The sequence below is a fragment of the Belonocnema kinseyi genome, chromosome 8 (genome assembly GCF_010883055.1).
Source record: "Belonocnema kinseyi isolate 2016_QV_RU_SX_M_011 chromosome 8, B_treatae_v1, whole genome shotgun sequence".
Taxonomy (NCBI): Eukaryota; Metazoa; Arthropoda; class Insecta; order Hymenoptera; family Cynipidae; genus Belonocnema; species Belonocnema kinseyi.
Genome location: NC_046664.1, coordinates 128,418,644 through 128,434,209, shown reverse-complemented (window position 1 = coordinate 128,434,209; position 15,566 = coordinate 128,418,644). Strand labels below are relative to the sequence as shown.

General features: G+C 37.2%; 1 protein-coding gene across 3 annotated transcripts in view; it reads left to right on the top strand.

Annotated features, from left to right (window-relative positions):
- LOC117177943 (inositol polyphosphate 5-phosphatase OCRL) overlaps window positions 1-15,566 on the top strand; it is a 404,171-nt gene that overhangs the window by 336,752 nt on the left and 51,853 nt on the right. For all 3 annotated transcript variants that reach the window (XM_033369070.1, XM_033369071.1, XM_033369072.1), the window contains 2 exons: window positions 3,523-3,700; window positions 3,852-3,979. In XM_033369070.1, the coding sequence (XP_033224961.1) occupies window positions 3,523-3,700; window positions 3,852-3,979 (306 nt within the window). The remainder of the gene's footprint in view (window positions 1-3,522; window positions 3,701-3,851; window positions 3,980-15,566) is intronic.

Below are 15,566 nucleotides of genomic sequence, written 5' to 3'. Positions count from 1 at the left end.
TATTATAAAAACTCCTATTCTCTAAAAATGTACTCATGATGATTTTAAATTGAAATAATATAGATTAAAATAATTGGTTATTATTATTTATATCATAATTATTAATATTATTTTAAACATCGGGATAATAAATTTAAAAGAATTTTATTTATTATAATAACATTTTACAGTAAAAGTCCGATAACTTGCTGTCCGATAAGTATACACTCCCTTTAAAACGTCATCACACATACGGCACGCACACTAATTGTGGTTTTTCCACTACGTGTGCTATTTTTCCCATGATTTGCGCCAATGATTTACTCATGCGTGCATCTAATATCGTGCTACTAGAGGGGGCATCAGATAAGCCCGCAATTCCTGGAATTCTCCGCCCCTACAGCCCCGAAGCTGGAAAGTTAACGGACTTGTACTGCATAGTTAAAAACAATAGTACTGGGGGAGCAAATTGTTGGGGTGGTTCAGTTTTGGCAACGATGATGAAGACGTTTTGCTAGTTGGGGGAGTCCAGAGAAATACGGGAGGGGGGGGTTCTGGATTTAAGTGTTCTTCTCACGGTTAAAAGTTGGACCTAAAAAGCCAGGTAGCATGAGAGTAGGGGGGGGGGCATTCCAGTATTGATTTATGCGTGTCGTACAACATTTTATGAGCGAGGATTTTAGTCGGAAGTTGTTGGGTGGGATTTCGCGTGTTTGGGTTAACATATTGCACAGATAAATGTTATTAAAGTGCATGAAATCAGAGTTCTGTTATTTTAAGATTTAGCATTACAAAATTAACGTCTGTCTGGAAATCACCCAATTGTGTATGTGTTATAGTTATATTTTATAATAAACCTAGCAATTTAAATTTTCAAATATTATTTTAGTGAATAGAAAAAAAAGCTACAAAAACTTACTTTGTTGTTTAAGGACTCTTTACATTTTTCCAGGGATCATAGACTCGGAATTTGAAGTCATCTCACACATGAGTTTTGGGTGTACAGTTTTCTTAAAAAAAAATACTCTAATTAACAGTTTACAATACGTGTAAAGTTCAAAATTTTCTCTTTGTCGTTTTTTTCATTAAAATATGTATTGGTAGTTTTTTGCACGAGTAATCCGAATCAGATTCTTATTTTGAGATAAAATTTATGTTTGAGAAACATTTCAAACAAAAATTTGCTAGAATCAATCATGGCGATTTTTTTTACTTATCACAGTGCTATAATGATTAGTAAAGATACGAGTTGTGAGCAAGTTTTTGTTTGGAAAATGTGTCAAAAGTACATTCTATCGAAAAATAAACGTTAGATTCAGGTTTCTTGTGCAAAAAACCACTCAATACACATTTTCAAGGTTGGAGAATGAAACCGCCAAAATGAAACATGCAATGGAGCTAGTCTATGGTAGACCTAAACCATGCTATAGGTGATTTCACTAAAAGACCGTAACCCATATTGATTGATCTTTTTGAGTGTAATTTATAATTATAAGTTTTGTGCTGTGATACCTCTTGCAAGGCCGTCCTCTAAGGAGTTCATGAGCCGCAGGATCGTAGTGGATCTGGGGCCAGTCTGGAGCTCGTCTTCGATGGTGTTTCTGTACCGGATCGTCTTGGTTGATCTTCATCCACGTTGGATGCCACCCTCGACTGCGTTCCTGTACAGGAAAGACTTCGCTAGAACATGTTTGACAAATCTGCCTTGGTGACTCTTCGAGTGATCCAGCTGGCAGTGGTACACATTGGAAATCGCAGGTTGTTTGGATGACTGACTATTGCGGTTATCTATATAGCACGGATACCCATTGGGGATCTCAAATTATTGGTAAGAGCGAATCTTGCGGTGATCTGGACAGCGGGCGAAAGTGATTGGAATGACAAGTTATCCTATTGGGGGTTGTGTTGGAAGGACTCATCTTCTTTGACAAGATCGTGCTTCACCAACGTCTACTTGGGAATCGCCTTCATCGACTAATTATGACTTCGGGAACAATTCATGGGAGCAAATTTTTGTTTCCGGATGACTGTCATAAGGTCAATAAGGGTTATTTTTTCCTAGCTGTAAATTTGCATTCTTTAGTACGGTACTCAGGAAATGAAAAAAAGCAGGAAGGACCACTTAGATGAAAGTCTGCCATTACTACAAATTATACAAATATGATTCTCTTATGTTATAGAATACAATTGTCAAATTTCCATTTTAGAACATGAAAATTTGACAAAAAGTATCGCGCAACTTGCCACAGGGAGTGCAAGTAATATAGCGGTTTAATTTGCAATATGGGGTTTATTCTCTGTTTATTTACAGTGGGAGGAATTCCTATAGGGCGCTGAAGAGAATTTTGCAGACGGAGTAGGTCTTTACAGCGGCGATTATATTAGACGATAAGGCGATTCCAACACAAAATCTAAATCTGAAAGGGAGAGAACTATTCGGAGAGAAGCTTGTGATCTAGTGATTATTTTTAGGATGAGGGTGCTCCTGATTGTCGAACTCCAGGTTAGGAACCGAGGACTCCTTGTCGACGTTTCTTTGAGTCATGGGTGCCATCGGTTATTCATCATTCGCGAAAGTGATTGTGACAGAATCGTTTGAGAATACGCGAATGAGGATTTAGAGCATGAGATTTAATTAAAATTTTGCTAATTTTTCGTCAGGTCTCCACTTTGGGCGCCAATTTGAGGTGAGCCTAGGGGCTGGTAGTGACTTGGTTTTCAGTATTAAAATGAGAAGGCATTATTACATAAAAAAGAAATCAAAGTGATCTTAAAATAAATGTGAAAGGTTTATTGATAATACTATTTACATTGAGAGTTCGCATTTTATTCTAGACGAGTGATTATTGCTAGTTTAGTACTCAAGATCCCGTAAGTTTATGGGTTTCGCTTCGGGTGTGGCAAGCCAGTTACGGCGCGGGTAATTTGAGGTGTTACAGTATCCGTCCATGCTTGCAAAACAAAAGTTTACAAGCAAGGATTTCAGTCGAAGTTCCTGGGTGGGTGCGCACTTGCTCTGTCAGCTGATAGGGGGGATTTTAACATTCTTATAGAGATCAGCGACTCGGAATTCAAAGTGTTCAGACGGCTGAGGCTAGGTTGCCCAGTCAACGAAAGAATGAAGAACTTTAGATTTTGGATGAATATATTTTATAATTATACATACACTCAGTGGACATAATTTGCCTTTATTTTCTTTCATCTCTCTTCATTTATTTTTAAATACTCGAATGAAAATGTTTAATCGTCAGCTTGTCCAAATTTCGTCAGATTTGATTTTTGTAAGTTCATTTTTTTTGTCAATTTCTATTCATGGTGTTATTAAAGTTAACGTATTTCACAGGAAACAGTTATTACAGTGCATAAAATCAGATATCTGTGATTTTAAGATTATCATGACAAAATTAACGTCTGACTGGAAATTACCCAATTGTGTACATCCTATAGTTATATTTTATAATAAACCAAGCAATTCAAATTTTCAACAATTATTATATCGAATAGAAAAGAAACAAGCTACAAACATTGACTTTGTTGTTTCAGGAAAACAACATAAATCTGTCTCAAGAACCGTATGCTGTACCGAAAGAAGTCTGGCTTTTAGTCGATAGACTGTACCGCCATGGGATCAAAACAACTGGACTTTTCGAAAAGCGTGGTCTTCATAGTGAAATTATAGCTATTAGAGATTGGTTGGACATCGGAAGTCAAGACCCTATGCGTATCCTTTAAAACAAGTTTAGCCTTTGGCATTTTTCCATATACAACCCTTTAACTTATATCCCTTTGCAATCAGTAAATTACAAATAGTCAAACTGGCAGAAATAAACATAAATAAGAATAATATTATTTTCTTAACCTATTTAAAACAGCTGGAGAAGTGCATTCTGTAGCAGAAGCTTTACTTCTTCTGTTGGATTCTACTGCAGAACCAATAATTCCTTACAACCACCACAATATTTGCTTATCCACTGCTGCCAATTATTGGAAATGCAAAGAGGTATTCACTTTTTTATTTGTTTATTATTCTTATGCCATTAAGCCGAAGATAACCAAATGATGCATAGGATAAGAGATAGATATTAGATCAATCTGGGAATTTATTCTTATCAATCAGTGTTTCCTCTACATCACATTCATATAAAACCCTCTTTATTGTCTTTGTCCATTCGCGATTTGCCGCATATAGTTAATCATATTTTTTGTTTCTAGTTGAAATTACAGAGTATTAAACACGGTTTCAATAACCCCGAGTTTTTATTTCAATCAGTAAAAAAACAGTTTTTCATTAATTACATAATTTAACATGAGGTATCTCTCAAATTAAGGGATAGGAGAAATTTTGGATAGTCGAGAATGGTGAAGTATTTGTATTTATTTATGAAAATTTCCTAGGGCTAAATAAACCGATAAGGAACAGATGATGCATGTTACAGTTGAAATATAACGGCGATCTACTTCACGATTTAAATCAAAAATAAGTATTTAAGAAATGTAAAGAACTAAACTTTAATGTACATAATTAGATGTACTCTATTAAGGTATAAATAATATAAGTATACATACGCAAATATACATACTCATAAGGAAATACATTAATAAATACACGGACTACATCCCCTTTCCCTGGCTTCTTGTGGGAACAACAATGACAACACCAAACATAGTTGTAGTAAGTGCGGTTCAAAACGACAGAACGCGCAGGGCTCCCGATAATGGGTCTGCCAACAGTGCCGACCACTCTAGAGCTAGGGGAGCCAATGAAGATAAATTCAATGCGATGGATCGGCGGAATCTCCGGACCTTTAGGTGGACGGAGCGACTTGCTAGAGTGCTACGATACGAGTGTGGCCCCTGAACGGAGTTACATGGCACGACTGCATGCTCTGTGGTGCGAGAAACACACGGAGCTATCGCACTTTTCGAATAAACGTCTACGAAATCATGCCGAACTACTCAAAGAAGGGGCTATGTAAGTGGAATGCCTACTCTGCCACAGCTAAAACAAGTCGACAACAGAGAAAAAGTGGCGACACTAAAACCAACCGCGAGCAGGCATCCGATAGAGGCATCCGAAGTGGATGATGAGCTTCGTGGACATTTTTCCGAAGAATCTGACCTCTGGGCTATCAAATGTTGTGTGTATAATGCAGCGAGAGCTTTGACCCATGCGAACCGTAAGACAAAATCAACGGTTGATTATAAGACCAAAAGACGAATGCATCAACTCGCCATAAAAATAGGCTGGTCAAGACAGTACGCGTCCCGCCTTCAGTGTGTGATTGACTATATCACATCTGGCAGGAATTTTACCGCGAATGTTTGAAAGTTCGCGCCCGAACTCCGGAACCGTTATCACTGACTTAACAAGTCAAAGCTGCTGACCGTCAGGCAGCATATTGTTAAGAGAATACGGATACTATCTGACGCTAAGAGAAGTCTAGAGCGGAGAGAGAGGTGGGTCAGAGAAAATCAACAGTTTCTCTCTGACCCATCTCGACTCTTCCAAGACCCTCCAGTTACTGTTGACCACCCGCCCTAACCTGATGAAGAATGCCCACCCATCACTACCGAGAAGGTGAAAAAAGTATTAAGAGGAATAAAGAACTATTCCGCTCCGGGAACAGATTGTATCAAGATCTTCTGGTGACCCATCGATGGCCTAGATTGATTACGGGGAAAGCTTTCGATTCGACCTACCATAGACTTGTTATCTGTCTTTTGGAAAGCTTAAAGATTCATCCGCAAATCGTGAGGTGCATAGAGAGATTGATGCCACTTTGGATAACCAGATTTACTATCTCGTCTGGAAAAAATCGCGTGACAACTAACATGTTCACCTTTCAGAGAGGTGTCTTTCAGGGCGACACCATGAGCCCACTGCTCTTTTGCCTCACATTATTGCCACTATTGCACTTCGCCATTCCGAAAGGGTACTTATGCGGCAAACCCGCAGATCAAAAGTACAAGGTCCCTCATGTGTTTTACATGGACGATCTTAAGATCTATGCTGAAAACAAAGAGCAGCTAAATCTGGCTCTAGGGATTGTCGAACGATATATTAAGGAAATTGGAATGGAATTTAGATTAGACAAATGCACTCCCCGAGCATTTAACTCACATACTATCTAGTTTTCTAACTCATGTGGGAACTACCAACATCCAAAGCGCTCAGGCACTAAGAGTGCTTTATTACCATCTCTGCCACTCTTACGGCATTAACCTTAATATCGCTGCTCTAAATGGTTCTAAGGAAATCGAGTCAATTGTCGAGAATGAGAAGTGCCGAATATGCTGGAAGTTTGTATTCCCGGCAATTGTTTCTGTTGCACACTTGAGGCCTGACATGGTTCTTCTTGACTTCGAGAAGCGAACAATGTTCGTTATCGAATTTTCTGCACCAGCTGACAGAAACATCATAGCCAAGTATAATGAAAAGAATGAGAGGCATAGAGACCTTAAAAGGGAGTTGTAACGAGTGTACCCGGAATATTCTGTTAAAATAATCGTCCTTATCATCGGCGCTCTTGAAGGTGCTAAGCTTTCACTGTTTAATAGCCTGAAAAGCATCCCTCCGTGCCAACAATATGCTGAAACACTTGCGCGGAAATGCAGAAGGCGTTCGTCTTTTAGATCCCTCCGTGTTCTCGAGGTGTACGAAACTTTTGCCGGATCGTCGTATTAATTCCTTTACAGACTGTAACCACCTACCTCACGCATGTGAGGCGTGCTTGTGGCTGAAATTTTACGGCGATCTCGCTCGTAGCGGGTGCAGTTTTTCAGATTAGCCCCCGCTGCCGACGAAATCTTTCGGTTTTCCTTATGACAAACTTTAAATTACATATATTGATTTACGGATGTAAGTCTTACCAAAGTGTAATTTCCAGGGTAGAATTTGTTGTGTTAAATAAGTAACTAAAAAGTAGTTCTCTAAAGTGATATTGAGAGGGTGCATTTCTAATTATTATAGGTAGTTTGTTCCATAGATGAGCACCACGAATAATAAAAGCCCTTTGCACTTTACACGTAGTTTGTGGCTGAATTTTTAGTACTTTTTCCTTTCGCGGAGTTTGGAATGTGTCGGTTGATCTTTGTCAATAATATGGAAAAGGTTAAGAAGATAGTGTGGAGCTTCATTACTGAATAGGCTATAGAGCAAGTTACCCATTAAGAATTATCTTCTTTTTGCGACGTTAAGAAGTCTTGCTCTTACTCTATATTAAGAAATATTTTCCCTTTTGGGGTTGTTATAGATTAACCCCTTCGTTGGCAGAGAGAATTCGACAAAAGGTGCCCAAAATGGTAAGAAAATTTGTTATCCTGAAAATTTGTATCCTGGGGTTTTTGGGGTCGCTGAATCCGTATATGAAGTCAAAATTCAGAAATCTAAAATGACGGATCCAATATGGCGGACGAATATATAAAAAACGGTTCGATTTAGCTAAATCTTGGTACTTACGGGGTTGATCCAAATAGAGCCGTTTTTTTTGTATTTTCGTACACCATATTATATCCGCCATTTTAAATTTTCGAATTTTGACTTCAGATACGGATTCAGCATGTTGACGCATTTAGCGTCAATACCAACGAAGGGGTTAACCGAATGCAAGCAAGGTTATAAATCCATGAGAGAGCATTCAGTAGCGTAATATAAATATTGGTCTCCCATTCTGAATGGATAATTTTATCCTTTATTTAACAAATATTCTGAACAGCTTTAGTGCCCCCCCCCCCCCTAAGCGAAGAAATCGTTATGATTTTTGACAGATTGTTTCTTTTACCAAAAAAAAGAAGTGAAGATATTTGTTTCTGTTTCAAAGTATATCATTTATGTTTGCTTTTTATTCAACTATACTGCTGATGAGGCTTTAGACTATAGTGCTCCCTTGAACGAATATTGCAAATGAAAAAAAGTGTTGGTTTCAAAAAAATTTTTGAATAGTGTGTGTTAACTGTGCCCACCTAAACGAATGGTTTTAATTTTAATTATAATCATTCGTTTATAATAGCTTATTTAAAACGTGGAGTATGAAAGATACAGCGTTTTATAATTTTATTAATAATTTTGATATTATAATTCATGTTATTGCTACTAAATATAAACGAATAGCATCTCTTGGAGAACCTCCTGTACCCATTTTTCGTGACGAGTTTCGGTTTGCCGTTTTATTTCATCGATTTCATCTTTATCTAAGTTTTTTTTCTTCTATTTGTATTACGATGAGCAGATTTCCTCTCTGCTATAATTTGGAATCGAAAGTGTAACTGCGTCTTTTTCCTAAGCCAAAGCGTGGTGTTTGTATTTTTTTCTAGGGTTCCCGCTGTTTAAATGTTTGTTTAAGTGTGTGTGATCGTATTTGCCAAGCTCTCATTTTTGCTTTAAAGTTTAATTTTGCCATGGTCCCTATATCTTGCGCGATCCTGTTAGATTTATTTTCGTTTTCGTATACTATTTTTTTTCTTATTTTCTTTTCACATAATATTTTGTCTTTATTATGTGGCTTACTTCGTATTGTGTCTTACATTTTAACCTTATTGTACTTACGACTTATACTTTCTCTAAATCGCTTAATTTCTATGAATATATACATTTGTGTAAATTTTTACTTTTCGTGACGCGTCTCCGTTCTTCTTTGTGTTTACTTATTATTTAATTTCGCATCTACATAGCGTTGATATTAATAACTAGGATTTTATTCCTACTCCAACTCTGCTTTTAAGTTCTGATTATGCTAATTTTTCGGGTTGTTTGTCTTCTTCCCTTCGGATGTATCTTTTCAGGTCTTGAGTATGATATATGCCCTTTTCTTGTTCCTTTTCAGTGTCCCACAGGAAAAACGTGCCCGGTTTTATTTCGTTTTTTATCTCGAATGGCCCGTTGTAGATATGCAGAAATTTGTCTAAGATCTTGTTTTCTTTGTCAAATCTATTCAACATTTTCAGTAGGACCTTGTCACCAACTTTTAGTTGAATAAGCTTGTGGGTCCGATGAAATGCCTCCGTTCTTTTTTTTTTTGCTTTGCGGACGATGTTCTCGTAGGTCATCTCAATCTTTCTCTCGTATCCCATATTGGGAATTAGTGGAGGTAGTTCTAACCAACTTTCCCATGCTCTTTTCGGTTTTTTGTTCAGCTGGATCTCGATTGGGGTAAACTCCGTTGTTTCATGGTGAGTTTCATTCATGCAATGTTCGATGATTCTTATCCAACTCCACCAAGAGTTATGTCGGTCTTTAATAAGAGTTCTGAAAAATCTCGACAGTTCTCTGTGGATTCTTTAAAGGATATTGCTCTGTGGATGACGGATTGATGAAAATATAGCTTGTATTCCTTCCTTCTTCAGTTTATCCAGCCATTACGCACAAGTAAACTGATTTCCGTTGTCAGTTACGATTTCCTCAGGTTTTCTAAACTTCTGAAATTAATTGTTGAAAATTTTGTTGACGGCAGCCTTGGCTGTGCTCCTCCTTATTGGGTATAATTTGAAATATTTTCTAAAAGCATCGACAGTGACTAAAATATACTTGAAACTACTATTAGAAGCTGGTCGAGGCCCATAGAAATTGATTGAGAGGATTTCTCCAGGTCTTTTTTTTTGGAGCGTTGTTTCTCATTTCTGAATAACAAGTTTGGTTGTAACTTTGTTCTTCTGACACGAGTCACAACTTGCTAATATTCTTCTAATTGTTTTGGTAAAATGAGGATAGTAAAAATACACACTTAGCACCCTGAAAACTCTTTGTGCGCCTACGTGAGCATATAATTCGTGGCATTTGTCTATAATTTTGCAAATCTGTAATCTTGAATCTTCATAATCCAACGGATGAGCCTTTCGCTTACCAATTTATAGGTTTTCAAGAAAGTGAGTGTCTTATGATCAGTTTGAATGATCAATTTGGCACACAAAACATAGGATCTAAATGTTATTAGAGCCCACACAATTGCTAGTAGCTCTTTTTCTGTGGTAGTACAAAAGCTCAGATTCTTTGAGAATTCTGCTAGCGAAGGATATTGGTAAGTATTCCCCCTCTTCATCTGTTTGATAAAGCACGGCTCCTAATGCCACGTCACTGGCATCAGTTTCTAAGTGAAAGGGTTTACTTAAATCTGGGTACGTGAGAATAACGAATTCACAAAACAACCCTTTAACTTTTTTGAATGCATCATCTTTTTCAAGGCCCCAAATCCATCTGCTTCCTACTCTTAGCAGTTGAAGAAGTGGTATTATTTCTTGATCATGTTCGTGGGTAAATTTTGTGTAGTAATTTATCAACCCTAGGAAACCTCTCAATTCTTCCAAATTTCTCGGTGTTGGAAATTCATGAAATACTTTTATTTTTTGAGGATCCGGTTTTATTCTCAAAGGTGTTGAAATGTATCCTAATAATTTTAGTTTAGGACAACAAAAATTAGATTTTTCGAAGTTAACCGTCACTTTGTGATCATGTAGGTGTGGAAAAAGAAGTTCAAGATGGTCCAAGTGTTCAGATGTATTTTGATATGTACATGGCATATTATCGATGAAGGTTATTATAAAATTTCCAATTCCTCTCGAAACTAAGTCTAATGCTGTTACAAGTGCCGCCGTACTTGTTTTTAATCAGATTCGTATCGACCTATCTTGTTTTATGGTGATAACTAGCGGATTGATATAAGCGCTGTTTCATCTTTGTATAATTCCCAATTCGAGCAAGGTTTCAATTTCCTTATTCACCTTATCCCTAAGAAATATAGGCACGGGATAGGTTCGCATCAAGAATGGTCTTTTGTCGTCGATTTGTAACTCGAGTTTGTATACATCGATACCACCCGGATTTTGCGAGAAAACTTTTTTATATCGCTGTATTAATTTGAACAATCTTTCTTTTTCATGTATCTCTAGAGCAGTGCATTGAGCTAGTTTTTCTTTAATTTCATCAGCAGTCAGTGCGAATCGATTTTGAGCATCATCATACGTTTCAATGTGATTGATTTCTTTTACGACATTGGAGTGAATGTCTTCGGCAACTAAATATTTTTACAAACACCTCAAATATTTCTTTTTTTACAATTTTCGGGATCAAATATCAAACTTATTCTCTTTAGATCCTCGTCCGTAAATGAACTCTTAATAGTCTTTTCTTTATCTTTCAATTTCATAGTATTCTTATCAAAATCAATTTTACTTCTTAATCTTTTTAATAAGTCTAACCCAATTATTCTTTCTTCGTTTACCCTCTGTACGATTAAAAAAACATAAGCTCCATTCTAAATGCACAATTTAAAAATCGCATAGACCTGATATTTTAATTTTAGAGGTTTCGCCCCAGTAGCTCCTACAATGATTGTTCCCAGTATTAGTAATAATTCGCATTTTTTAAATATCTCATAATTATTTGCAAAGAAGTTTTCTGAAGTACATGTTACCTAACTTCCAGTATCAATTAGAGCTTTACTTTTTGTGTTTTGTATTTCGAAATTAATTACTGGACACTTATCAAGGTCTTTTATTATTTCATTATCTTCTTTTTCTAATAAATCATTTTTACTTAAAATATTTCTACCATTTCTTTGCCCATTTTGTGCGTTTGTAGTGCTTACATTTCCTGGACCATTATTTTCACGCTTATAAACACTATATTCCACGCTACCATTCGAAGGTTTAACACTAATTGTTTTGTTTATTTGAGTTTGCAGAATTTTGACCATTTGATCACTGACCACGATTTGGTTCATAATTACAAAGCCGATCGCCGAAAGCATTATGACCTAATTTCCGATTGCCAATACTTCGATTTTGGCGTTTCTCCTAGACGATCTCGACCATGGTAAACGCGGTTATAACTCTTGTCCGGTTGATTCTGATAAAATTGATCACTTCACCCGTAGTTGTCACGGGGTGACCCATTGTTTTCATCATTTGTTCTTTGATTTTCGCTCTCATAATTATTTTGATAACCGCGTGGATTGGCTTTATTATAATATCGATTATCTTGTCTAAAATCATTTCGGCTATTTTGGCGATAATAATTCCTTTCTACATAAATGTTTTAGCCATAAATCGAACTATTACGTGCTGAGTATTGTTCCTTATAATTCAGTGGTCCAGCTTAATCCAAAGATTCCAGAAACTCTATAAATTCGTTGCAAGTTTTCATGTTCCGAATAACAAATGCGGTCCTGACATCCTCTGTGAAATGTCTCGATAGGCAGGTTATTATTTCACCTTCAGAGGGTGGTAGAATTAAGTTTCTAGCATTGTTTATCCTTTTAATTGCGTATTCGGATCTAATTAGTTTTGTAGATACATAATAACCATAATTCAAATCTTTTCCGATTTTGAATCTGACGTCATCATTCTAAAACATTTATGAACTTTAAAATGAATGATACAAGATCGTCACTCATATCTTCACGTACCATATTCTACCACTCTCTTGCCATGCCTTCTAAACAAGATCGAATTACAAAATGAAAATCGTATGTCCTAACATTAAAAGATCTGATATGTTATTCAAAGTAAAAAATATCATAGGACGTTCATGGCTTGTGCCTTTCATGGCTTGTGCCTTTCTACATCACTAATTTTGTCTTCTAAGTATTTTCCCTGTGCATTACATATTTCCCTTTGGGCATTCACTTGCCTATCTATTTTGTCGATAAGTGTTACAGCAAACGAATCTACTCTATTAGCTAACTCTATATAGGTCTTCTGACATTCTGTATGATTTTTTCGCATGGAAGTAAGGATTTATTATTGCTAGCAAATGTTATGTAAACGTCATCTCGTAGTTCTTTATTCTATTTTTTTCGCTTCGATCTTGGTTCGAATAATGCTGACTATTAATTTGTGAATTTTCGAAATTAGATTCATCTATTGAATCATTGAGCGACATATTGTCGCGATTTTCTAAAGTGGATTTTGATAGTTTAATTTTCTTTGTTTCATCTTTTTCAGAATGTTTCTCATCATTTTTCTTGTCCGCCATTATTAAGAATCTTTACCTTAAGATTGATAAAATAAAATTAATTTTTATTCCTCAAATTTTGAAACAAACTTTCTTTAGAGCTTGGATTTTAAAAATGATATATTTATTCGTACTCTTATCTTTGCTCTAATTTAAATTTAGAGATGAATTTGAAATTTTTCACCTTTCTTATTTCGTTTTGCATTCAAATGTCAATAATTCTGATTTATTAATTCCCTTTCAGAATTTTAATAAGTTCTGACCGACTCACAATAATATCAAATTAGATTAATCCCTTATATTATGATTTTACGACCTTATTGCGGTCAAGTACTATTGTGTACGTGTCGCGCCCGGTTCAATGAACTCTGCAAGGTTCGAGTGACGCGATGCACCTGTATTCTAATTATTATGTTGCCGGACTTTCTCAGCTCGCAATCGATGAAGATTTTTGAATTCTCCTTTCTTTCAATAACTTTCGTGTCCCGCCAGGGGTACCAGTTGTAACATAATTTTACTTTTAAGACGTAATTTATTTTTACTATAACTATAATAGATTTGTTGAATGTTTTCTAGATCCACACATTTAAATTAATGAATCGTTTTCACTTGATTTTATGCCATTTTACAATCGAGAATTTCTTTTTGGAATTATCTGCCGAATGACAACGGGTTTTAAATCCTACTCAGATTTCTTAAGATCGTAGAACACTGACAATTGAAAATTTTATCACTCACAGATTTCAATTGAGTAAAAGTATTTGACATTATTTTAGAACTTTATGGTGTAGGTTCTCAATCTCCCGAAATAAAACGTGTTGAATTAGAACTTTATACCTCGTCCCTAAAAATTGATAATTTTAATTCTAAAAATCTGTCAAAACACTTGCACAATTTAAAATAATTTATAATTCTCTTTTTTTACAATTAATTGTGTTTTTTTATCAAGGATTAAATTGCTCTGCTAAATCAAGAAGAACGGTCTGGGGTAAGTTTTCCACGGAACTAAGAAGTGCACTTTCAGGAGTGCCCAAGTCAATTAGAGACGTGGATACCCTGGAGATGGCGGCCGAGATTGTCAGGAAAGCCATTAAATCTACTTATGAAAGTAATTGTCGACCTTCAAAAGTCCGAAAGGCTGGAGAGACACACTGGTGGCATCTGAAACCCTGAAGTCCTTCAGCCCTTACAAGTCTCCTGGTCCGTATGGCATATATCCAGTCCTCTTACAGAGGGCTGGTGAGATCATCATAGGACCGATTGTGAGACTTTCTAGGGCTAGTCTGACATTGGGTTATGTTCCGGCGGCATGGAGGGTTGCAAGATTAGTCTTTATTCCGAAAGCAGACAGGACCAGTTATACTTCACCCAAGGATTTCTGACCCATTAAACGCACATCTTTCCTACTAAAAACAGTGGAAATAATCGTGGACAAATATATCCGCTATAAGGTCTTGTCAAGTAGTCCTCTTCACAAGCAACAAGATGCCTATAGGGCTTGTCACTTGACTGAGACGGCCCTAAGTACAGCTGTTAACCTAATTAAAGGAAAACTGAAGCAGAAAGACCTCGCCATTGGAACCTGAATGCACATCGAAGGACCCTTTAACTACACTTCCTTAGAGGTGATCAGGTCGGCCACGATCGCACATGGTGTGCCTACTGCAGTCGTGGAATGGGCCTGCTATATGTTGGCCAATAGAAACCTGACCACGACAAAGGGTGATACCACTTTATGTGAAACCGTTGACTTGGGATGTCTGCAGGGAGATTTTTTGTCATCCTTGCTGTGGTGCCTGGTAGTGGATGAACTGCTTCATCTACCCACGAGTCAGGGCCACCACGTTGTAGGCTATGTAGACGATATACTGGTTATCGTGAGCGGTCAGCATCTGGATGAGCTCTTCGGAATAATGCAGCAAGCAATAAGAATAGTAAATTCATGGTGTAAGAGGACTGGACTATCAGTCGATCCGAGTAAGACGGATGCAGTTGTATTCACTAGAGGGTGCAAGTGGAGAACCACGATTATATTGAAATCGGCTGAACAAAAACTGCAAATCAAAGGGCAAGCCAAGTATTTAGGAGTCATTCTGCATAAGAAGCTGTCAGGGAAATCTCGACTGGAAAGGATCAGAGGACTGATTCTGAGAGGCATCAATGGTGCCTCGAAGTTGACACCCACGATGGCCCTTGGGGCACTAATAGGTTTAGAGTCCCTCTATCTCACCATAAAGTCCGTGGCTGGGAAGACGGCCTGGATATTAAATATGGTAAACAATAGCAGTATATCGACAGTTATGCGTATACCAATCGACATCGCGAGGAGGCCGACACTGAGCATGCTCAGTGACAAAATGTCAACTCTTCGCTACCTTTGCGACAAGAAATACCGAGTTAGCCTATCCACGAAAGAGGAATGGGTTAACGGTGAGGCTCACCTGCCCAGTGATGGAGACAACTAGTTTGGAGATGGCTCCAGGAACAAGCAGAACGCTGGAGCAGGTTTATATCGTGGAAGGAACGGAATGGGCTTCACAATTGCGACGGGAGCCTACGCAACAGTCCTACAATCTGAGATTATCGCCATGATCCAGTGCGCCTATAAGGCACTGGAGTATAGCAGTAAAAGAAACATTCG